Source organism: Lynx rufus, unplaced genomic scaffold (genome assembly GCF_022079265.1).
Source record: "Lynx rufus isolate CCGP_SWC_20201006 ecotype Redwood Valley unplaced genomic scaffold, mLynRuf1.p SCAF_5, whole genome shotgun sequence".
Lineage (NCBI taxonomy): Eukaryota > Metazoa > Chordata > Mammalia > Carnivora > Felidae > Lynx > Lynx rufus.
In genome coordinates this window covers 140,939,577-140,964,882 of record NW_025814867.1, presented here as the reverse complement: position 1 = coordinate 140,964,882, position 25,306 = coordinate 140,939,577, and the positions used below count along the sequence as shown (strand labels likewise).

At 40.2% G+C, this 25,306-nt stretch overlaps 1 protein-coding gene, 1 long non-coding RNA gene and 1 other non-coding gene across 3 annotated transcripts in view; 2 read left to right on the top strand and 1 right to left on the bottom strand.

The window, feature by feature from the left end:
* Positions 1-2,480: 2,480 nt before the first annotated feature.
* CYYR1 (cysteine and tyrosine rich 1) overlaps positions 2,481-25,306 on the top strand; it is a 101,963-nt gene continuing 79,137 nt past the window's right edge. Inside the window, exons 1-2 of the mRNA XM_047099359.1 lie at positions 2,481-2,553; positions 7,827-7,929. Of these exons, the coding sequence (XP_046955315.1) occupies positions 2,481-2,553; positions 7,827-7,929 (176 nt within the window). The remainder of the gene's footprint in view (positions 2,554-7,826; positions 7,930-25,306) is intronic.
* LOC124526382 (uncharacterized) overlaps positions 9,644-25,306 on the bottom strand; it is a 44,717-nt gene continuing 29,054 nt past the window's right edge. The window contains exons 5-6 of the long non-coding RNA XR_006965656.1: positions 18,295-18,405; positions 9,644-9,878 (exon numbers count right to left, since the gene is read on the bottom strand). This is a non-coding gene — a long non-coding RNA (uncharacterized LOC124526382). The remainder of the gene's footprint in view (positions 9,879-18,294; positions 18,406-25,306) is intronic.
* Positions 21,856-21,958, top strand: LOC124527396 (U6 spliceosomal RNA). The gene has a single exon (XR_006965854.1). It is a non-coding gene; the product is annotated as a U6 spliceosomal RNA (small nuclear RNA).

The following is a 25,306-nucleotide window of genomic DNA, read 5'->3' as shown; positions in this document are numbered from 1 at the left end:
GGATTTTAACCCAAGAGCAAAACGAATGCACTGGGTTTTAAACCAGTGAGTGAATGTGATAAAATCTATAATTCAAGAAGAAATATTCTAGTTTTAGTCTAGAGAATATCCTTGGGAGCCAGGGAGACTGGTTGTAATGGAGACTCTAAGAGCCTAGCTTAGAGCAGAGATAGAAGGCAAAATGCAAATATATTTGATTGTTGTTTGGGTGCACCATCAGAAAAACTGTGTGATAGATCAGCTGTTAGAACTGAGAGAGAGGAGCAATTGACCGGGCTTCTTATTGGACAGGTGGATGGCTAGGCCTTCGCTGAAGCATACAGCCTGCTAGGGCTCTCCGGTTATATTTATTTTGAAAGTGGTTTTTCCTCCCATCTTCTTACACCAAAGCAGCAGCATATTGATAGGACTAACCTCCTAGAGGAGGACAAACTGCATTAAACTGAATGTGTATTTGCATTTTGATACATATTGCCACATTGTTCTTAAAAGTTGGGTTGTTGGTTTTTATTTTTTATTTTATTTATTTATTTATTTGGTTGATCTGATATATGAAAGAATGATGTCTCACTGTCATTTTGGTTTTCACTTTCTTTTCTTTTTGGGGAGTTAGGATGTTTAGAAGACTAGAAGACCTAGATAGATAGATAGGTAGATCAATCTATTAATATTCCTGCTCAGTTTTCTATTGGTTTTGTTTTCCTTATTGATTTTGTTAATTTTTTTAATGTTTATTCATTATTGAGAGACAGAGAGACAGAGCATGAGCAGGGGAGGGGCAGAGAGAGGGGGAGACACAGAATCCAAAGCAGGCTCCGGGCTCTGAGCTGTCAGCACAGAGCCTGACGCGGGGCTTGAACTCACAAACTGCAAGATCATGACCCAAGCGGAAGTCGGACATTTAACCGACTGAGCCACCCAGGTGCCCCTTCCTTATTGATTTTGAAGTTCCTTACATATTAAGGAGATCAGGACTTTACCTAGCCTATGCATTGTAAATATTTTTCCCAGTTAGATGTGTGGCTTGTCATATACAGACAGTTTTATTTCTTATGGAGTCAAATTGGTCAATTTGTTTCTTTTATGACTTCTGCGATCGTATAATGCTTAGAAAAGCTTTCCATAATTATTTACATGTCATCTTTCCATTTTTTATCCAACATTTTTATAATTGCATCTTTAAGTTTAAATACTTGATTCGTATGCTACTGTTTTGATGAAAGGAGATAAGAATCCACAGATGCTTACGTAAGGCCCCAGCACTATTCACTGGGTAACCCATCATTTCCTCTTCTGCTTTAAAAGTATCTTTTTTAAAACTATAAATTTAATTTCTATGCATATGTATCTCCATTTTTGGATTCTCCAGTCTGATCCATTAAGCCTATCTATTCTAGTGTTAATGAAAACTGTTTCAATCATTGTGATGTTATAATATGGTTATTTTCTGTTGAGGCTTATCCCATTCATACTCTTTTGAATTTCTTTAATAAATAAAGAGAATTATCTTTATTCACTTACTCAAGCTTTTTTTTTCTTTCATGACTAAAACAGAACTTTCTAATCGATTCTAATTTGCATGAAAGAAAATGATTGAGTCTCTGTAACTCTATTTAAGAGCTGTATAGTTGATTCTGTCTGATTTTCCACATACACAAGCATATCATTTGCCAGTGGTAATTTTTGCTTCCAATTTTTATAACTTTTTTCTTTCTCTTGCCTAATTGCATAGGCCAGTAACTCCAGAACAGCATCAACCAATAGCGATGACAGTGCACATTCTTGTTGTGTTTTCCACTTTACTGACAACGCTTTAGGTGTTTAACAAATAAACATTTTATCAGCTCTCAGCAGAGAAGCTACACACGGCCTCTGACTTTCCGATTCTTCTGGGCCTTCTTTAGTGGCTTCCTTTGTCCAGAACCTTCAACCCTGCAACTGCCCTACCTTTGTTGAAAGGTGAAAAGTTAGATTCTTCTTCACCTATTGCCTCCAAAGGAAAAACTGGAGTGCAGGGCTGGAATTCAAAGGAGCAACTGCCAGAGCCCCGGGCTGGAAGAAGTTCCCTCTTGCTCCAGGACTCAGGCCACAGAAGGAAGAACCCGAGGGTGGGGAGGAGTCGGGGCCACCCCCGCCCCCAGCCCCACGTCGGTGCCACCCGCGGAGATGAAATGTGAGCCCGGGTGGCCCAGGACGCCGGAGCGGCTGCCTCGCCTGCCGCCTGAGCGCCGCGGGCAGAGACAAAGAGACCTCGGCCCCCGCGCAGCCCCGCGCGCCCCGGCCGGGCTCCCCTCGAAGACTCTCAGGGCAATGGCCCGGTCCCCGCGCGACCCCCCTCTCGGGAGCGCTGCCCTCTCCCTCTGACCGCGCTCCGGTTCCTCCGCGGCCCGGGCTCTCCCTTCTCCACCCCCATCAGCCCTCTCTCCAGTCTGTGCGCCTGTCCGTCTGTCCTGGCGCGCAACCTCCGGCCACCGGCTTGGATGGACGCGCTGAGGCTGCCCGGGGGTCCAGGAATCTTGCTTCCGAAGCTGGTCCTGCTCTTTGTCTACGCAGGTCAGTGGCCTGGGGCGGCGGGAGAGGGGAACGAGACTGGGGACTGAGCTCGGGTCGCCCTCTGGCCACGCGGGTTGGGCGGGAGGCACGGGGACCTCGGTGGGAGAGCCGAGACGGGGTGGTCCCCGCCGGGAAGCCAGGGAAGCCGGCGTGCTGCGACCCTCGGCTCGACCTCCCCCGAGGTTTTGTTTTGTTTTGCTCCTTTTCTTTAACTTTCCCTTTCCCCTTTCCTCCTCCCTTCTCTCTCTGCAAGCAATTTAAAACTCCCAGTCCAATTTAAAAATCCCAAACGCACATTTAGAGGATTTCACTCTCTGGATAGCGTTCCATTGATCCTGTCCACGACTCAGGAATCTGGGGGTTGAGGGCAGAGACTGAGGGGTGGGAGAAAAGCATTTTTTTTTAAAGTACCCGAGATTCAGAGAGGTGTTTGCTGAAGTTTTAACATGAACTAATGTGGTGACTTTTCCATTCCAAGGTAGTCTATCTCCTCTCCTTGCTACCCCCCACATTCTGAGTATGTCGAAATATAAAGCCTTAGACCATCGGGTTTTTTGTTTTGTTTTTTTTCACTTTAGAAGATGATTCTCAAGTGTGGTAGTCTGGATAATTGGATGCTTTGAGTTCAAATAGGAGGTTTTCGGGAGGCGTAAATTCACCCAGAGTCTAATCCTGTTTTCATCGATTTCGTGAAGCACTGTTTATAGGTGAAAGGAATTTCATTTCCCTCCTCCTAATTATTCTTCCTGAGAATTGCTAATAATTGATGGAGCAAAGCGGTTTTCTTGTTTCATGATTGATATGGAACTCAAAATGGCTTTTCACTGGTTATTCATGTATAAAGTTAATTACACATGTGGTTTTGCATTTGCTTCCTATTCACAAAAGAAGCTGAAAGCAAAGTTCTTTGTAAAATGTTTTCATGTCTCTTGCTTCCTAGGACAAAAAAAAAAAAAAAATCACAGGCTTACCTGTGACCTTGCAATAGTAAATTTATGTAGCACTGTGATTTATTTCTTGATACTTAACAAAGATTGCGACTGACATGAAGAGGTTCTTCCACATTATTGAACGTGAACGTCAAGAGAATTGAACTTCTCATTCAACCTTGCCAGAAATGACTCCCCAAACTTCTATAGAAATTTTCAATTTATACACTAAAATGTGAATTAGTGGCTGTCTTTAAGTTATTTAAAAGATATTTTATTGCAAGGAAAATGCTGACTTTCAAGTGCAAAAATTCATCAAAGTAGGAAAAGAACTTCCTACTTAATGAGGAGAAACTGCATTCTAATCCGTTTGCGTATTTCTGTACCTTAAAGTGTATTCCAGAATTTGCGAAGCTAAAAGAAACAATTGCGTTATTGGCTTTATGGTAAAATCTTCCCATTCGTTCATTTGAAGCAATGATTCTTTTCACCTCCTCTGTTTACCCAAAAACAAAAATAAAAATAAGAAAATAGAACAAAACCTCACTCTTCTTTACTCAAGCACACCGTTGAACAACAACTTACTCTTGTCTATTTTATTCCCTGTGGTAAACTGAAAGCTTCTAATGCACAGGCTTTTCCTTCCTTTTGTCCTGTGCCCCCACCCCACCCCCACCCCACCTCCACCCCCACCCCACCCTGTGCTTGGCGAACAATCCCCAGGGTTCAGGAAATCTGCAAAGCCTTCTGGCAACAAGTTTGGTTAGTTGAGAAAGTTTCTCTGCATTCATTTCTTCTCTTCTTAGGCATACCCCCCTCAAAAGCTACAGAATAACTACAAGCCAATAATACTAAATTAACTATCTTTGATAAGAAATATTTAGCCAGTGTGTTCTTTGGTGTTAACTCCCGAACTCTTTGCTTCAGAAATCCCTTTATGCTTGCCTTATTTATTTACCCAATATTCACTGAGTGAGGCATGTTGAGTGTTATATAGGACAGAGGCCTTGCTCTGAGTTTCATCTGGGAGATAAAGGAGGCCTATTATAATGTATAAAAGGCTGTGTGTCATAGGCGAATTACAGTCATGTGCCACAACTGTTCACAGGAGGGAACCTCATAGCTGGCTTAGGAGAGTAAGCTCCAGGAAGATGATGTCTGTTTTGTTCAGCATGATGTTCAGAGACTGGCAAAATACCCGGCCCGTAAGAAGAACCCAATAAGTAATCGCTCAGAGAAATTGAACGTAAGGAGGAATTTAGGGACTAGCTAGGGAAGCCTTGGACATAAGGAAATGGAGGAGGATATAATGTGAACAAAGGCAAAAACCATGAGATATGTATTTGTAATGATACAGAATTCATTTTGGTTGGAACTAAGACATGTGGCTGGAAGTGAGGACTGGGGGATGATGAGGAAACAATGCCGATCTAACAGTTGAGACACCCTGTTAAATAAATTTCCAGCTTTAATGGGACAAAAACCTATGTAGATGCACCGCCTATAACCTGAATTATTTTCCCCCAAAGCAGATGCACTAAATTCATGCTCCCTTTGATAAGGAGGTACGGGCGAAGTTTCTGTGCCTAAAGCATCACGTTTTGCTGTGGAACCACCTTCGGAAAGAGACCCGATGACATTTATGCTGTTATCCAACTCCCACCGCAGGCAACAAAGACAGGATTTGGCCAAGGTCTTACCTTCCCAGCCTCAGCCAGTGACTGCTGTCCCCTCCCTTTCCTTCCTCCCTTATCCTCAGCTGTAGCTTACAAGAGCCATTTCTGAGCATGTACTTTGCAACCAGATGTCGCTTTTCCTGTGCCACGGATTCCTTGAGGTGGGGGTGAGGGTTGGAGAACCTTCTTCCACATCATGCCTTTGATTCAAGTCACTGAAGAAAGTTTGAACTGGCTACTTTTCAAGAATATTCACTCGAATATTAGAGGTAATATCAATTATCTTCTGAAACAATTGGAATGTTCCATTCCTTACAAGTGAGAAAATGCTCTGGTGCCTTCCAAATCCGATTTTCACAGAATTGCTCTCCACTAAACTGGAGAGAGCAACTGACATAGAAGATTTGACGTGTGGTCAAAACCTCAGTTTGAGAATGTTGTGATTGTGAATCTGTTTGCCATACTCTTACATCTGCCCTTGTCGTTTAATTCTGGGAAGTAGACAGGAGTGCTAGAAAGTGCCATCAAAATAAGGAACAACTTGTGACACGATCCTGATGTTTGCTGCAGGTATAATCCAGCTCCTTGGCTACAAGATGTTGGTTTCCTGTAACATTGGTTCAAAATATTTTGATAACACCACATCCTTATAATAGTAGTAACTGGAATACAATAATAGTAATTGAACCTTTGGTATTCATGGAGAGTTTAATAAGACGTCACTATCAAGGGCATCATTCGGAAGGCACCCCATGAAGCTACTTACATATGGGTTGTCCTGCTCACACAGAAAAAATGGGGACATCGGCTCTTCCACTCTCCGAATGGCTTTAAAGAACATGCAGCAAAACATCCCGGTTAAGCCTCTTGAGACAACTAACTAATCTAAATGTTTGAATTAACTAAACAGCACTAAAAATGAGAGCTATAGAAGTTCATAGGGAAAAATGAGAAGATAAATAGCCTTAAAAAGTGTGATGCACTCTGCAAAGAGCATACCTTGTCAGTAGGTCATTAGATTGTGCTTCTGTCTTCAAAATTTAGCAGTGGTTTTCAGTAGAGTTACTGAATCTTACAAAGTAATTATTTCTTCCTCTCCTTTCTTCTTACCTCATCTCAGAAGAAAACATTAAGGTTTATTAATTTATGGGGTAGAAGTAAAATGGAGGGGGAAAAAAGGTGAATGTTTTCACGTGTTCTGCAAAGGCCATGCATTATTGAAAAAGATCAATGAACTTTGCTACTTTGTGATGACATTCATTTGTCAAGAATCATCCTGTCAGGGAGGTGATTTAAAAACAAAATCTAGGGGCGCCTGGGTGGCTCAGTCAGTTCAGCGTCCAACTTCGGCTCAGGTCATGATCTCACATCTTGTGGGTTCAAGCCTCGTGTTGGGCTCTGTGCCGACAGCTCAGAGCCTCGAGCCTGCTTCGGATTCTGTGTCTCCCTCTCTCTTTGCCCCTCCCACCTTGTCCCCTCTCTCTCTCTCTCTCTCTCTCAAAAATAAATATACATTAATTTTTTTTTTAATCTAAATTTTTCTTTCTGGATAAATCAATCACCTGGACACACAGACATAATGTAACATCTTGTACTTTTCGGTTATGGTTTGACAGGCAAGCAAAAGTGTTACATAATTTAGATAAGAGTTGATATTACCTCTAGGGATTGAGTTGGAAAGGACTTCCTTTGTGATTCTTGAACATGTAACTTAAATTACCAGACTATATTTAGTGCGTTTCTAATCATGTACCTCAAACTCACATATCCATGATAATTTATACCAGTGATCGTAATTAAATAATCATCTGAACTTGTTAAACATAAATCATTTAGGTGGCACGAAGAATTTTTAAAAGCTAGGGCAATTTTTATTCAAATGTGGGGTCTAATTTTCCTTGCCGAAAACATATGGAAGAAAAAAGACAGTAATTTGGCTTTATCAGCTCCAACATGTCCTTTCTGCTCAGAAAGCACCTTTTTCCCTTCCCGTAGTGCTGTCTCATAACTTGTTGATTCTTAAATCTAACATTAAATAAATTCTTAATTATTCACAAGATAGTTATCTACGGAAACGCCTTCCTACAACTAACCCGTTATCTTCCAATCCAGATGAATTGACAGGATATGCACACTCATTTGTGTTACCATATGTGTGCAAACTGTCATTACGAGGGTAAAACAAAATGTACAGAAAGAGTAACATAATGCATTGTCATAAAAATATACATTATCTAAAAAGTATCTCCAGTTGACAATATACACGTCAATAACATATGCCATCAAATGACCTTAATGTGACCCTCAAGTCAAAAGACTTTATCATTTCGAAATTGTTATAAGAATTCTGTGGCAAAATTGAATGGCTGATCTGTTGGATCATTCATTTCTCCTTCCGTTGTCCCGTTCAGCACTTCCAACTACCAGTTATGGTGTTGGATGAAGGAAATTCAAAACAGAATGGTCTTTGCCTCTTCTGGATTTACGTCCAATAGGGAAGGAAGACTAGTTTAGATGCTTATTCATGTTTTAGAATTCTGAGTATGCAAAATGAATACCTAAATGCACCGAAGTGTGGTCGCTGACCGATGGAGATATAAAATAGAATACTTTTCATGAAGCTGTGATTTCAGAACTGTAAAGGACGTGTGTGGTGTTTCTTTTGCAGAGGATTGCCTTGCTCAGTGTGGCAAAGACTGCAGATCTTACTGCTGCGATGGGGCCACGCCCTACTGTTGTTCCTACTACGCCTATATTGGGAATATCCTCTCGTGAGTACTGGTCAAGTTCGGCAATACTGATGCTCTTTCCATTCCTCAGTTACGTGTTCACAAAGTACCAAGGTATAGAGGTAGGGGCAAGAAATTTTAAAGGGGGTTGTTTTTTTTAAGTTTATTTATTTATTTTGAGATGGGGAGAGAAGCGGGGCGGTGGGGGGGAGCCCCAAGCAGGCTCCGCACCGTCACATGAAATGCTACGTGCGACCTGAGCTGAGACCACATGAAACGCTTGATCACATGAAACACTAGATGTGACCTGATCTGAAATCAAGGGTGGGACGCTCAACTGACTGAGCCACATGGGTGCCCAAAGAGTGGTTATTGACATAAAACCTTCCCTGGAGATATTAAACACTCATCACTATCTACAGTGTTATATTATCTAACAAAATATGCAAAGTGATATGCAACATAAGCTGCTTTTGTTAGAAGAGGGTTAAGAAGTATTCTTTTACGCTTAATTTGTGTTCTATAATAACAATGTTTCTAGTCGACCACATGCATATTACTGATCATTTTTTAACATTGTCAATTATATGGTTTTGTCTGCTTTGTTGAAGGATTTGTAAGTTAGAATTTGTCATTTAATTATGGCTAGTATATTTTGCCATGTATTTGTCTATCTCATTCAGTAGATGAGAGACATTATGAATAAAAACAGTTAAGATACGAAATGTCAATTTTCTACATAATGTATGTTGAACAACTTCGGGAAATAAGCTTAGAGCCCAAGAAAGTCTAAGCATCAACCCTATACGGTGGTAACCAAGTACAAACACGAGTGAAACAAACACACATAGACTGTGTTTAACATTCCTCCATAACAAATTGAGAATTTATTTTGGAGATGCCCCTGGGCAAAGGGACATGGAGAAGCTGGAACGGCCTTCAGGGTTGTATGTCTGAAGGGTTTGCAATTCTTTGTTCTTCTACATGGATCTTAAAGTCAAGAAATTAGAAAATTAGGAACGTAAAACTTTTCAGAGTCAAAAATCACACGTGGCTTTCCAATAACAGCCAGGATCTAGTCTTTTAGACTAGCTCCTTAGTTTTTATTTTTCAAGTGAATATCACGATAACTCATTCTCCATTCCCTGAGGACAGAAGAGCTGGCACCACATACACTTTCTAAAATCAAAGTTGGGGCTGATAGTGGAGATCATAACTGTCTGAATAAGGCCAAAAATAATCATACTTCAGGATACTCTTGAAGTCTGCCATGGCTCTAAGACTTGTCAGGCTATAATAAAGATTGATGAACGGAATTTAAGCATTCTTGAAATGCAAAATAAACTCTAAATAAAATGTTTGACATTTTCTCCCGGAAGTCTTGCTGAAAAAGGGTTTAAGTCTCCTTCTTATATTAGAGATCAGTCAGAATGATATTTACGGGATTAATCAGCTCAGAATACGCTCAATATAAATATATAAGGATGTTTCACATTTGTATGTCACTTCTCACTCTTGAAGTACTTTAAAATAGGGGCGCCTGGGTGGCTCCGTCGGTTGTGCGTCCAACTCAGGTCATGAGTTCCGTTTGTGAGTTCGAGCCCCGTGTCGGGCTTTATGCTGACAGGTCAGAGCCTGGAGGCTGCTTTGGATTTTGTGTCTCCCTCTGTCTCTCTGCCCTCCCCCGTTCACGCTCCGTCTTTCTCTCTCTCTCTGGAAAATAAATAAACGTTAAAAAAAAATTTGCAATTTAAAATAATTTAAAATACATATTTACTAAATTCCAATTTCATTTTCCAGTGGATTCCACATGCCAGCTGTTGGTGTTTCAGGGAGAGGTGCAGGTGGGCTCAAAAGGTGGTATGGATTTGAGGAAACAAGCTTCAGAGTGATTCCGTGATTCTCTGGTCCCCTGGCTCCTGGTCCCATCCACTAATATCCATTACTGTGTGCGTTGTGTCCTTACTTGTCACCTCACAGCTAACTGCACCCTGGGGAATACAGAGAGAAGAAAAAATTACTAAAATCAGAACTTTAAAAAATTTAAGTTTACAGATGCGCTTTGTATGTTTTATATTTGCATTCAGATTTACATTTTTATGGTAGGCGTTGTAACTCTTTAATTTTACCCTTGGTTAAAGTAAAGAGTTAGTGGAATTGATCTATTTGGGTTATTAGGGCCATGGACTGGTTATATTTGAAGAGAAGAATTGTGTTTTGAGTTGGGGGGAGAATAAACACAGATGGCGTTATATTTCAGGCGGTTATAACTGAATTCTGTGTTCAAAATAGAAGCCATTAAGTAAATCCTTTGGTAAACAATTCTCAGGAGAAAAAAAAAAAAAGAGAGAAGCTTTAAAGTGTTTTCCCCCACTGAATAAAGAATACATTTTCAGGATTTCCAGTAATTGTTTAAGATTTGAAAAGAGTTCTTAACTCCACCCAAAGCTTTTTTTTTTTTTTAAGTTGTGGGGGGAAAGGAGATAGAAACAAAATCATTCCAAGAATGCTTACAAAAGTTCTTTCATGCACATGTTTTCAAATATTGCTATTTTGGAACACATAAACTACCTTCCTCTCTTCCAAGTATCCAGGCACATTCTTGCTAAAATCATTTTAATCATCTTAACGGAAAGTTAAATCTTTGTCCTTATTAGAAAAGTAATAAGGAAGAAAGCTGTAAACACAATGGGATGTAATGTACCCTAAATGGCTAATTTTATAAATTGGTTATAATTTGCTTCCTATTTTTATATGTTTTCAAAATAGAAGATATCTTGGCTCAGCTTAAAATGAACTAAAAAGAGTGCAAAGTACAATCTGGGTCATTCTAAACTGTTCACAAATCGGTAAGGTAATGTACAGTCAATCCTCATCGCTGAGGCCCCTCTAAAATAATCAGAGAGAAGTGTTCAGCCCTAACTCTGTTTCCTTCAACTCCCTTTTCTGTTTTACAAATGAACCACTAAGGTTCATTTGTAAAGAGATCCCAAGAGTTAAATTTACCTTTTAGTTGAAAAGCCTTACTTACATTACTCAGGTCCCTTGTTTTTAGACATTTTACATTCTAAATATGAGTTAATTTTGACAAATAAATTTAGATTCTACATCCCCACATTTTTTTTTCTTTTTTCAGTTAGGAATTTTTTAAAGTTTATTTGTTTATTTTCAGAGAGAGGGAGAGAGGGAGAGCATGGGTGGGGTAGAAGCAAAGAAAATTCCAAACAAGGTCCACACTGTCAGCACAGAGCCTGACACGGGGCTTGAACTCACAAACTATGAGATCGTGACCTGAGCTGAAATCAAGAGTTGGACGCTTAACCGACTGAGCCACCCAGGCACCCCTTCAGTCAGGAATTTTTAATTTTACATGTGTCTCCTGAAAAATTTTAAAAATTCAACTTTTAAAATGGCATATCTACTTTTTAATTGGAGTATAGTCAGCATATAACATTATGTTAGTTTCAGGTGTGCAACATATTGATTCAATATTTGTACATATTGCAAAATGATCACCACAATAAGTCTATTTTAAATAGCATATTTATTTTTGATCATTATGGTCACACATACTAAGTTCAATATAGAAAAATAGTCCCATTTTCCAGAATTTAAGAATGTTTTCACAGAAGTCAGCATATACTATGTAATCAGTTATTTACAAATACATATTGAGTGCTCATTAATTACTCTAGCAGTAATGAGCTAGGTTCTGGGATCCAAGGATGAATAAATGATATACCTTGACCTCTAGGATCTCACAATCTCATAAGAGAAGAAAGTGCAGAACATTTAATTCTGATTCAGTGAATTAATCTATCAAGTGTTATTGGAGGGCCAGGAAGAGAGAAAACAGCCAAGTCTTTGTGTGTAGTGTTTGGAAAGAAATGTTTAGGGAGAGTCTCATAAACATGAAATTGGATCAGAGTATTGAAAGATATTTATATAAATGGACAGCCAAGAAAGGGAGGTACATTCCAGGGAGAGACTGTCACTTGCAAAGGCAAAGATATAAGAATGGAACTGGTCAGTTTGAGAAAACCCATGTTATTCAATGTTGCTGTAGAAGGAAGGTTAAACTTTAAATATAACATATGAATAAGTAGGGAAGACAAAAGATAGGTCCTTACGTTCACATACTTTTAGTGGTCATGCTTAACAAAACTGAAACAAAATAATGTATTATTTTTCTTGATTAAGATAGCTGGTTTTATATAGAAATGACATACTCTTAGGTACTACTATGACAAAGGACATGGGTGAGAAGGGTACCAAATGGACATTATTTTATTTATGCCATAAAGAAAGGATTTGGAATAAACACTTTGAGATGTTGCGTTATTTAGAACAACTTATGACAGGACATGTGACCTTGGAATTACTTCTCCCTTTTTGAGACTTTTTGTCATCATGAGGGTAATTACCTGAAGATTAAAAGCCTCACTGTGCTTGAAAAAGAGAATTGGGTCAACTCAAGAAGTAAACAATTTCTCATCAAAATGATTCTCAAACATTTCATTTAGCCACTCTTCCCCGTGAAAAATAAATATCTGTGATGAATATGGAAAGGGATATTTCAATTTTTTGCTGCTGATGAAGTTTAATTGACATGTCTGAGGGAGAGGATCCAGCATAAAGACGTGGTTTGTAGAGTACTCTTTAGCATTGGAAGAATTCAAGGGGATAGAGGGTGCACTTGAGTGGCTAATTACTGTCAGTAATGGAATAAAGTAAAAACTTTACTGGACGTGAAGGGAAACTGCTATGTGAGTAAAAAAAAGTATTGTCTGGTGTCGAATAGGAGCCCAGTAATGCCTAGGATGGACTTAGTGAGCCCGATAACAAGATATAAGATTTAATCCTTTTATTCAGAAATAGATATTTACTTTTCCAGTATGCCTCTGTAAAATACAGCTCTGTCGAGGGATTCCTCAGAGCACCATCTGGCCAACATAAAATCCCCGTGGGGAAAAAAATCAAGAGGAAGAACTAATAATGGAGATCCTGGTGGGATTAAGTTTCTTTTCTCCTCAATGAAATGTGAAAGATGTATTGCCCACAGTTTTGCAAAGACAGCTAATAAATATCACCACTGTGATTTTAGAACCATGTTACGCATGAAAGCAAAACCGAGCTAAAAGATAAAGGTTTCATATTTTCAAATGGCATTTGAAGCGTATGCTCATTAAGTAGCTGAACGTTCTGAATAAAACACGTGGGGCTCTTCAAATACTGACTGGGACATAATGTATTTTGAAAGGCCCTTTGGTATTGGGAACATCATTTAAAGTAATTAAAGTAAAATATTCTTAGTACTTAGATATGAGAAAAACAACTCTGAAAGGCGTTTACTGAGCAAACCAAAGCTGGTGGGGTGAGGGGGGAGGGTCTTACCTTTAGTGTGACACAAAGATAAATAATGAATATAATGTTAAAACAAATATGAATTTGGCTTCAAATGTAGTAACAAATTTTGTTTGATTAAGAATAACGTCAGTGTGTCTCAGAAGGTATTTCTATTTTATGGGTTATTTTATAAAGATGTTTATACAATAAACATCTAGAAATCTAAAACTCTTCTCTGTCAAATCTTACGTTCTATTTCATCGTAACTGCCTCTGTAAATTAAGCTTCAATGTCAGAAACATAATTTGTGTTTAGAAAGAAATGGATGAAGTTTCTAGAACATGTTCTCAGGAATTTGTATCTATAAATATGTAGAGAGAGATTCTGTGTTCTACACCAGGTTCTGGGGGATAGAGCCTTGAACCAAACATGGTTCTTGCCCTTGAATTATTTATAAGCTACTGGGGAGCATAGACCTATAAAGAGATAGTTTAATCTACTGGGGAAAGTGCAAAATGCAGTGGAATTAGGGAAGAGAAGCTTTTAGTACAGTTTGAGGGTTCTAGGAAAGCTTCTTGAAGGAGAGTAATTCTAAGATTAACCTCGAAAAGAAAAGCAATTGATAAAATGCATCGCTTACTTGGAGTTAAAAGAAAAGATTTAGCAAACTAAGAATACAGAGGAAAGTCTCTCCACCTTATAAATATCTCAAAAAAGAAAAACCTCCAAAAAGCAAAAAAACCCTATGTCAAACCCCAGACTTAGTGGTACAATATTATATATCTCCTTTCCCTTTAAAGCCACCCATAAGGCAAGCTGGCATCTAGGGCTTCTATTCAGCATCCTGGTCAGTGTAACTAACAAGACAAGTTAAAAAGAGGTGATAAGAATTGGATAGGGGGGAGCTAAGTTGTTATTTATTAATGGTATGATTGCCTGCACTCTTCAGACTATAAAAATGAATGAGAATTCACCAAGATTGCCGTATATAAGCTCAGCGTACAAAAATTAGTGCATCCCTCTATATCAGCAACATTCAGACAATGTAATATGTATGTGTGTACCCAAATCTCATTTATAACATCAAAAATAATAAGATACTTAGTCAGAGATCCAGTAATAGTATATGCATGGCATTTATGGAGTAATATAAATGTATAAAAATTTTGAGAGAAGAAAGAGAGAGCTACAGAAATGAAAAGATCTATCAAATTTTAGATGTGAATATTGTAAGGATATCAATATTGGTATATGTCAGTTCTTCCTGAACTGTATGTAAATTCAGTGGAATTCTAATCACAACCCACAAGACCATTCTTTTTGTTGTTGCTGAGTTTGATAGACTGAGTGTAACGTTTTCATGGGATAGCAAAGGGTGTAAGAAAAAAAGAGATGAAGAAGAACAAAGTGAGAAGATATGCCTTGGAGACATCAAGATTTATTATAAAGTTATAGTAAATAAATTGTGTGATATTGGTTTACAGGTAAACCAATAGAATATAGAACTTAGAAATTGACATATATATATATTGGGCTTTGACAGATAACAGATGGCCTTACAGACCAGTGGAGGCGGGTGGGTTATTTAATAAATGGTGCATTAGCTATCCATATGGGTAAACATTAAATTCGCTCACTCCGTCACACCGCACCCAGAAGTCTATTCGTTCCTATTGGATTAATTATATAAATGCAAGAAGCCAACATTTATCGCTTTTAAAAAAGGGAGAGAATGACATTATGGTATCAGGATAGGAAAGAGTTCTCAAATAAAAGGTAAAAACACAAGTACAACTACTAAAACTGAAAACCAATGAACTGTATACTTCTTAAAAAAAGATTTTCATCCCCATGACTTCTTTATTTTGTGACAGGCAGTTTGTATCTCTTAACCTTAACCTTTAATCCACATGACCAATGTGCGTGCACAAAAAAAATAAGAGAGCAGAGAAGTGGAAGGGCAATAAATGTATAGAAGATGCTCTACCCAGTGAGCCAAAGCTGGGAGATGAAATACCATCTCACACCCCTCAGGCTGGCAGTGCTGTTCAGTGTGACATGAGCCGCTGTTCAGTGAGCCGCATGAGCCAAGGTGAACGGAGCTCACATTGCTGGGGAAAGAACGTCACCTGTCATCAGCACTTGGGGAGCAATTTGACCAAGTACAGTAAAGATGAATGTGGGCATACTTTGGAGGTTAGCGATTCCTCTTCCACGTATATTCCCTACAAATTTCCCAAATATGCAACAAGATTTATAATACTGGCAGACGTGTTAAACTAGCAAAACATTGGAAGCAACCTCAATTTCCATCAGAAGAAAATGGATCGAGTATATTCATACAATGGAACGGGATACAGAAATTACAATGAATCCGTGCATGTTGGGGCACCTGGGTGGCTCATTCGGTTAAGCGTCTGACTCTTGGTTTCGGCTCAGGTTACGATCTCATGGTTTTGTGAGTTCAAGCCCTGGGTGGGGCCCTGTGCTGGCAGCACGGAGCCTTCTTGGCATTCCCTGTCTCCCTCTCTCTCTCTGCCTCTCCCCCGCTCATGCTGTCTCAGTCTCTCTAAAAAATAAATAAATAAGCTTAAAAAAAATCTGTGCATGTTAATGCCTCACTATAGTAAATCTCAAAACTGGTAATGCTATGTGAAAAAGAGCTAACAGAAATAGACTGTGCAAAACATACTACTTGTGTGAAGTTAAACACATAAAATAATTCTGTGCATTACTTAGGAAACATGGGCATGTGGTAAATGTGTAAATATCTGAGGGAGCGAAGGGTATACATGAATTTGAGGATTTCCCAGGACTGAGGGATTTCCTGGAATGCAGAATTTTCAGTGCCACAATGGAGACAGCCCTTGGCAAACTGGGACAAGTTGGCCGCCTAGACACCGTTGAGCAATGAACTCCATTCTGCTACCGTGTGGAGAGAGCCTCAGATCCCAGAGGTGAAGGCCTCCATCGTACAAGACATCCTTCCACTTCAACCATCAAGGGCAAGTCCAGGTGGCCACCTGTGCTTCTGACCAACCAGCTACAGATTGATGAATTTGTTGGAGTGACCCGCAGAACCCAGAGAAACATTTTACTTGGTTATAAAAGGATCCAACTCAGGAACAGCAAGATGGAAGAGTGCAAAGGGCAAGGCCTGGGGAGAAGACTCCGAGCTTCTGTGTCCCCCTAGCAATCTGTTGTCCCCAACTCTCTGTGTGTTCACCAACCAGGAAACTCTCCAAACTCTGTCCTTTGGGGGTTTGATGGGAGCTTCATTCCAGAGGCATGATTGGACTCAATCTCCAGCCCCACTCCCCTCCCCAGAGGAGGGTGGGTGGGACTGAAAGTTTTCCATCCCTTATTACCCGGTTGGTTGCCCTGGCCACCAGCCCCCATCCTCAGGTGCTTTCCAAAAGTCACCTCATTAACCTAACAAAAGACACCTTTAGGAAATTTCAAGCATCTGGGGAGCTCCGTGCCAGAAATAGAAGGAGGGCCAAATATAGATTGCTTATTATAAGCCTCTACAGCCCCTCGTTATCATGCAGATTCTGGTTTGGTAGCTGTGGGATAAGACCCGAAATTCTGCAATTTTCACCACCTCTGATGAGCTGTCACAGCCCAGCCTCCAAGCACACTTGGATAGAGGAGGCTGGCGTGACTTGACAACGTCCTAACCTATGGAATGAAACGGTAGAAGAGATTAGGACTGGAGGACTGCTGGCATGCGGGGCTAGTGACTGGGGCTAAAAGAAAGAACAAGCCCACATTTAATTCTGGAGCTTCTGCTTTGGATGATTGGGTGGATGGTGTGCTGGAACTAATAGGAAATATTCAAGAAGGTTCTGAGAGGGGAATTAATTCCATTTTTAATATGTTGAGTGGCGGGCCAGTAGGGGAGCAGCGGTAATAGACTTTATAGCCTATGGGCTCAATTCAGTGGGTCTTCAAATGGTGAAATGGACTAATCTGAACTCCGTGGGAAGCCTGGAGCAGGCACAGATAAATTTGAGAGGACAAAGCCTAGAGGTGCTGGTTGAAAAAGGTGTAGAGAGAGGTGTATGAAAGAGAACAGCAAGCCAACCAGAGAGCCCCGGGGAGATTCGGGAATACACTGTGAGTTCTTCCCTTTCTATATTTAATCAGTCTTTTGAAAAGTGTTCTACATCTATTTCAGCCTCCCTTAGAGTGTTTTCTATCCCTTCGATATTCCTTCGCCTCTGTGTGAATCGATCTGTTCTTCACTAATCAGCCTGACTCTACCTCCCGTGGTGGGGACCCTAAATGTCCTTATTTTCTCCTATGTGCTTTTTGTGTTTTATTATCTAAAATATATTAGTTTAAATTAAATTAATTAAATTAAAAATGTATTAGTTTATTAATCTTCAGAATGGCCCTCATGACCGAGGTATTGTTATTCCCTGTCTGTACAGATGAGGAAGTTAAGCTCAGAGCTGGGTAATCTCTCTAATTTTATACAGCTACCGTGTAATGAGCTGGCACTTAAAACTGTGTGTGCTCGATGTCTTACTGCCACTGCCCTCTGGCTCCAGAAGATCTGAAGATTTCAGAAGGGATGAGTAGACACTACTCATTGCTGTAAGACCTTATGGAGACCTAAACACCGTACTTTGGGGAGAGCGCTTTTTTGCCCCTAACATCTGGATTAAATTCCCTCCCTTATGCTGCCATAACATTATCCTTTCTCTACTCTGTTATTATTTATCGCTTAGCTCAGGTTCCAAAATGATCTTTCTGCCCTTCCATACTCTAGACCCTGAGAGGGTAAGAAGCCAGTGTGGCAGTTTACCATCAAAGGTAGAGGGGTGGAACCAACTGAATGATCCATAATGAGCTGTTGTTTTTTTTTTTTTAAGTTTTTATTTATTTTTGAGAGAGAGGCACAGATTGGGGGAGAGGCAGAGAGAGAGAGAGAGAGAGGGAGAGAGAGAGAATCCCAAGCAAGCCCCATGCTGACAGCAAGGAGCCCAACGTGGGGCTTGAACCCACGAAACGCAAGATCATGACCTGAGCCGAAATCAAGAGTTCGATGCTTACCTGACCGAGCCACCCAGGCGCCCCCATAATGGATTGTTTAAATGCAGGTCAGTCCTTCATGTGCTCCCGAAGAACCGGATATATTGTGGGTTCTACACAAATATGTATCACCTGGATAAATACAAAACAAATTCGGAAATGTTATTGATTTCAGAGAATTTCTTTTCCTGCAGTATAAATCAGGTGTCATTAATGGAATGGTCTCTATGTAACCACGCATCAGTTTCTAGTCACACCGTTTAGGATAAATTATAATCAGATGATAGGGATCAGACTTTGAAGACCGATTTGATTATGACGATTTGACCTCCTGTCACATCTCTGGAGTGAATGTGCTCCTTCCAGGATGCCAGGCCATGATTACTAAGGGAACAGCCTCCTTGCGACTCGAGTCACTTGCATAATTTGGGGAGATAAAATGTTTTGCTGACAAAATTGAGAAGGGAAGAATTAGGCACACACGGTGCTTTTTACGGGATTATCCTGGGCGAGTTCTGGTGGGCAGCTACGGGCCAGAACCCATGTCTCCCGCCTACAAAATGTTAGGATGAACACACCCCTAGCTGATGAAAATTTCAGAGGGCAGTGATAACCTCATAAAGTGTAATAGGATTCCAACCGAAAGGGCACGGTGAAAGCCTCGCCCGTTTAACCCATAGTAACTCAGAGACAAATGGAATTTGTAGTTTCAGTATTCATTTGTAAGGAAAGAGGAAGAAGGAAGATCTGACACGTAACAAGAATGCTTTTTTTTTTTTTAATGCCCCTGCACCAATCTGCCAAAAATAGAGCAAAACATGACAAATGACTCCAAACATACTCTGTATGAATTCAGGCTGTTAAAAAAGGTGGGCAGAACTGTATCTCCCTGAGCTGCATTTTGCAAAAAGTAAGTGCCGCCTGTGGTTGCAAATAATCACCTGCGCAACGTTGATACAACGTTCTTTCTCTGCAGACACCAGGAATAATATAAGGTCAACCTCCAAAGTATTATACGTGAAGAAATACTTAAATGTATCAAGTTAGTGGTGAAAACTCCACTTGACAATTGCAATCCTGAGCAATACGTATCCTTACGTTGAGCAAATAGACCTCTTTGCCCTTTGCCAGGTGGAATTCAACAGAAAACAATTCTTTGTGATTTCTCTTATTAACTGATAGAAGTCTTAGTGATAGGAACTTGTAGAAGAAAGACCAAGAATGTTTGGATTCACAAAAAATGCATTTGAGTTTCTCTTGCTCTTATGCTCTGCAAACTATTCTCCTAATGTCACCAAGCCTGGGTTTATTAATTTGTAAAGAGGGAACAGTAGTAACAACTTGCCTACCTCTCCGAATTTAGCTAAAGGATATATTTGTTATTAAAAGCATTTAGAAAGGGGTGCCTGGGTGGCTTAGTGGGTTGAGCATCCGACTTCGGCTCAGGTCGTGATCTCATGGTTTGTGAGTTGGATCCTCTCATCCGTCTCTCTACTGTCAGCATAGATCCTGCTTCGGATCCTCTGTCCCCTGTGTCTCTCTGCCACTCCCCTGCTTGCTCTCTCTCTCTCTCTCTCTCTCAAAAAAAAAAAATAAACTTAAAAAAAAAACATTTAGAAGAACTGTGCACATTTTCCTGTCATTAATGAAAACATCGGGCTTTGCAAATCTCTGGAGTTGAGAAGAGAGAAGCAAAGTGACTTCTCCAAGGTCATTCAGAAATCCATGACTGATCTGCAAAGTGAGTGCCACTTTGGGTGTAAGACCTCCTTGGTCCTCCAGGCCAAAACATAGGCTTCTGTCCTCAGGAAAGCACCCTCAGCCTTGAATGAAATAAATGACCTTTTTAATCAAACGTGATTACCATCTCTTAACTGCAAAATCTACTGATTAAGCACAGTGTTCTGCCGCCCAGCAATTGCTAAAAGCGTAATACAGCCCAGAAAGTCACGTGCATGCAATAGACAAACGCTCCGTGTTGCCCTAGGCTGACCTATGAATCAGAGAAGCCAACTCAACACTGGGGTAAGGAAGTCCAAATATATAAACCTGATTTATTAAAAAAGCACACAGGTAATAGCAAATATCGGGGAGGCAATGATTTGTTTTACTAAACTATTATAGGGTTCCAATTAATTCCCCTTTCAAAATTTATTTTATTCACAATTTTTCAGAAATGTATATTGTACATAAGCCTGGTTCATCTCTGTGGATGACATGTCAGTAATTAATACACAAAAAGCGTGTTCTACCTGCTGACCACTTAGGGGCACGTGGGTGGCTCAGTTGGTTGAGCGTCCGACTTCGGCTCAGGTCATGATCTCTCAGTTCGTGGGTTCGAGCCCGGCATCGGGCTCTGTGCTGACATCTCCGAGCCTGGAGCCTGCTTGAGATTCTGTGTGTGTGTGTGTGTCTGTGTGTGTGTGTGTCTCTCTCTACCCCTCCCCAGCTTGTTCACTCTCCCTCTCTCTCTCAAAAATAGATAGACATTAACTGCTGACCATTTCAACAGTGATCACAGTACTCTATAGATCTGAGTGTGCCTTTGCATGTAAAAGCTTAGAAATGCCCTGATTAGGCTTTTTAAAAAATGTCTTAATCAGCAGTAAGTTAGTGCTTAAAAGACAAAAATTAAAAAGGCAATGACTTGCCTCTGATGATATAGTACATAACCTCCATTTGCCACATCGCCAGATTGAAAATATTTTCAGTGGTAACGAGTAAATGCCAGATGCTATGCTGAGTAAAAAGCCATTGATCATGGCAAGGATCAGCTGAGGTCTATCAGTCCTAAAATGAATTCCTGTGTACTCAGTGTGTTGGCTTGAAACAGCCAGCTTATTGCACATGCTATATATTTTGCTTCGCGTTTGTGGTACAATCGTTTCGTCTCACTACCGTGCATGGCAAGGATTGGCTCCAGTTCTGGGGGAGACACAGAAAGGGCGCTCCACTCTCTGCCTCCCGCTGAATGCAGCTATAGAATTGGGGTGGGAGGCAGGAAAAGCCCTTTCAGGTGTATGGAAAGTAAACAGTAGCAAACAGATTGGGGAACAAGACCAAAATTCAAAGTACTGCCTAACTAGCCATGAGTTTACCAGTTGTTTTCCCCCCCTCTGTTTACTCCACTCTGGACTAAACGTAGCCCAAAACACAGAAGCTTACACGGACAGTCAAGTAGATACAGCAGAATCTCTCCAGCTAAGTAACCCAGGACTCCTCGTGCCGGAAGACCGTGGGGGAAAATACCCCGATATTTTGTCTTTGTTCTGCTCTCTTGCGTAGCTCCCGAGTGATCCTTTGGTTGCTGCAGCAGGGCCAGGGGTAGTGGCAGCAGCAGGACCTGGCAGGAGCCTAACATTCCGAGAAAAGGGAATCTTCCTTTCTGATCAGAGTGATGTTATACCAGGAGGATGGGGCAAATCCCCAGTGCTTTTCTTCTGTCTTTGTCCTCCTGGGGTCCACCCTGGCTATGAGCCCATTTGTAGATACGCGCAGAGAGCAAAGTAAATAAAGCCCATTTTTTGACCAGAGAACTGCAAGTGTTGTCCCAGGGAACCAGAAAGTACCGGTGAGATCTTTGTGCTCGCTTTGGCTTCACATATACTAAAATGGGAACTATACGGAGATTAGCAAGGCCCTGTGTGAGGATGGCATGCAAATTTGTGCAGCGTTTCTTTCTTTTTTTTTTTAATGCATGGATCCAACCCTAAACGGTATACACAGAACTTGAGAGCTGAACACAGGCTAGGCAACTAGCAACTAGATCCAAACCTGACTGCAAAGGCTCTGGAAATGGAACTCACATTAAAACCACAACCAGCAGTCTGACTGAAGCTTGTGGTCTAAATTGAAACTGGTTGGTCACCTGCTGAAACAAAAATCTCAGAATTCTCCATGCACTTCACACCAAAATCCTCATAGCATAAGACTCAAAGTCCAGGATACAATTCAAAAGCACCCAGCATACAAACAAACAATCAAACAAACAAGGAATCTTAACTCGAAAGGCAAACAGTCATCAAGCAACAGACATGTTGGAATTCTCTGACAGAGCCTCTAAAGCAGCTATGATGAATAGGATCCAAAAAGTAAGGACAAACACTACTTGAAATTCATGAGAAGACTGAAACAGAAAAAAGAAGGAAATAGGAAACCTGAAGAACCAAATGGTAATTTCAGAACAAAAAAAATTCAGGAGATAAGGCTTAAAAGATTCACCGGATGGGCTCAGTAGCAGAGTAAAGCATACGTGAACTTGGGGACAGAGTAGTAGAAATTACTCAATCTGAGCAACAGAGAGAAAAAATATTGAAGAAGAAAAGAACAGAGTCTCAGGGAAAAGTCTAGCGTTGATGTCACAGAGTCCAAGAAAAGAGGACCACGATGCTTAAAACTTCCCAAGTTTGGTGAGAGAAACCACATATTCAAGAAAATTCAACAAACTCCCAAGAGGCGAAACTTAAAGAAATCCATACCAGACACATCCTAATCAAACTACTGAGAAGTAAAGAAAATAAGATCTTGAAAGCAGCTAAAAAATAAGCAACAAATTACCTCCTGAAGAGCTACGATTTGAAGGAGTCCACATTTGTCATCAGAAACCATGGAGGACAAAGTGTCAACATTTTGTGATGTGATTTATGTGATGAAAGAACAGAAAGATGAGTCCACACTTCTATAGCTAGCAAAAATATCCTTCCAGAATAAAAGTGAAATAAAGATATTTTCAGATTTTTTTAAAGTCTATTTACTTATTTTAAGAAAGAGTGGGGGGTGGGGGGAGCAGAGAGAGAGGGAGACACAGAATCCGAAGCAGGCTCCAGGCACAGAGCCGGATGAGGGGCTCAAATCCACGAATGGTGAGATCATGACCCGAGCTGAAGTTCAACACTTAACCAACTGAGCCACCCAGGTGCCCCAAGACATTTGCAGGTTTAGAAAAACTAAGAAAATATTTAGCAGTCAGACCTGATCCAAAAGGATTGCTAAAGGAACTTCTTCAGAAAGAAGGCAAATGATGCCGGAAGGAAACTTGCAATATCAGAAAGGAAAGAAGAGTACAAAATTGGCATGTATTTGGGTAAATATAATAGCGTAATTTACCCCTTTTGAGTCCTTTAAAATATGTTAGACTGTTGGATGCAGAAACATATACATTGTAGGTTTGTGTTTTCAGTGGAGGGAAATGCTATGCATAACACAACCATAGCATAACGCGGAGAGATTAAGGGATCTGTAAGACAGTGAGGTTCCGCCTTCCAGCTAAAGTATAGAAGTGATTCTCAGTAATGATGAAAAGTATGTGTTCTGCAATCCTGAGAGCATCCACTAAAAAAAGTAAATGAAAATAATTTAAAAATAAACAGAAAGCAAAAAACAAAAACAAAAGAACCAACCCAAAAACCTATAGCGTAACACAGTTAAAAGAAGGCAGGAGAAAAGGGGAATTGGAATGAAAAACAAAGAAAACAAACAGAACGTAAATAATACATGATAGACCAAACGTATCAGTAATTACATGGGTGGTCAAAACACATCAACTAAAGGACAGAGAATGGATTTTGTTTTTAACTGACATAAATTTGTCCTGTCTACCTGATACTTCAATGACAATGATATAGGTAGGTTAAAAGAATGGGAGGAAGGAAAATGGGGAGATGTTGGTCAAGGGGTACAAAGTTTCAGGTATACAAGATGAATTAAGTCCTGGAGATCTGCTGTGTAACCATGTGATTATAGTTAGCAATACTCTATTGTGTGATTGCTAAAGGCATAGATCTTACATTTTTCTCAACACACACACAAAAGAAAAAGGTAACAGTGAGGTGAGGGATATGTTGATTACCTTGATTGTCGTGATTAGTTTACAATATATGAAAATATTGAATAACCAGGTTGTATACCTTAAATCTACGCAATTTTTAAATTAATTATCTCTTAATACAGCAGGGGAGGGGGGAAATGAGCTATCAAGCCATGAAAAGAAAAAAAAAAGTAAAAGGATAGAGAAAATACAGACCGTGCAAACTTGAACCAAAAGAAAGCTAGTGTGGCTACATGAGTGTGAGACAAAGTAAAGTCCAGAGCAGAAAGTATTACCAGAGATAAAAAGTGATATTGCATAGTGAGAAAAGGGTCCATCGATCAAGAAGACATAACCATCAAAAAGAGAAATTCAAACTGTTGATGTTTGGTTTCTGTAAACAGCAAATAGACTCATTGTTTGTTGCTGAAGCGCATCTTAGGAGAGAGCAGTGTGTGTCTCTTGACGTACATACAGGGTTAGATGAAATTATTTGCATTTTCCCTTTGTTCATCTTTTTTCTTTTTAATTATGAGTCATGTCAGCGAATTGTAGATAATACCATGGAAGCTTAGATTTACTGTATTCTAATTCTAAACCAACCTAAAACTTGGCAATTCCTGGCATTTTTATGTGTAATCACCTCAACTAGGAAATGAGATATTTAAGGAGGTGCCCCACACGTGTGGTGCACCAAAAACCCGTCACAGTGATGGCAGAGATATTAATTTAATGGTACCAGATGCAGGGGCGCCTGGGTGGCTCAGTCAGTTAAGCATCCGACTTCAGGTCATGATCTCACAGTTCGTGAGTTCAAGCCCCACATCAGGCTCTGTGCTGACAGTTCAGAGCCTGGAGCCTGCTTCAGAGTCTGTGTCTCCCTCTCTCTCGGCTCTTCCCCTGCTCACATTCTGTGTGTGTCTCTCTCTCTCTCTCAAAAATAAATAAACATTAAAGGGGGGAAAAAAGTACCGGATAGACAGAGTGCCCTGCAGGTGACGTGAAAGGAAGATAAAGACACAAGCAACAGAAAATGAAGAGAATCGATAATTGAATTTTGTGGTAAAAGTGACTACAATAATGAATTTCAACTTGGGCTTATTAAGAGAAATACATTACTTCATGAAATGTAGAAGAGAATTTCAGAAGGGAAAAGAATAGAATATTAAAACCAAGAATCTAATCAGTGGCAGGCTTTCCCAACTATGTTCATACATTTAAAAAAAA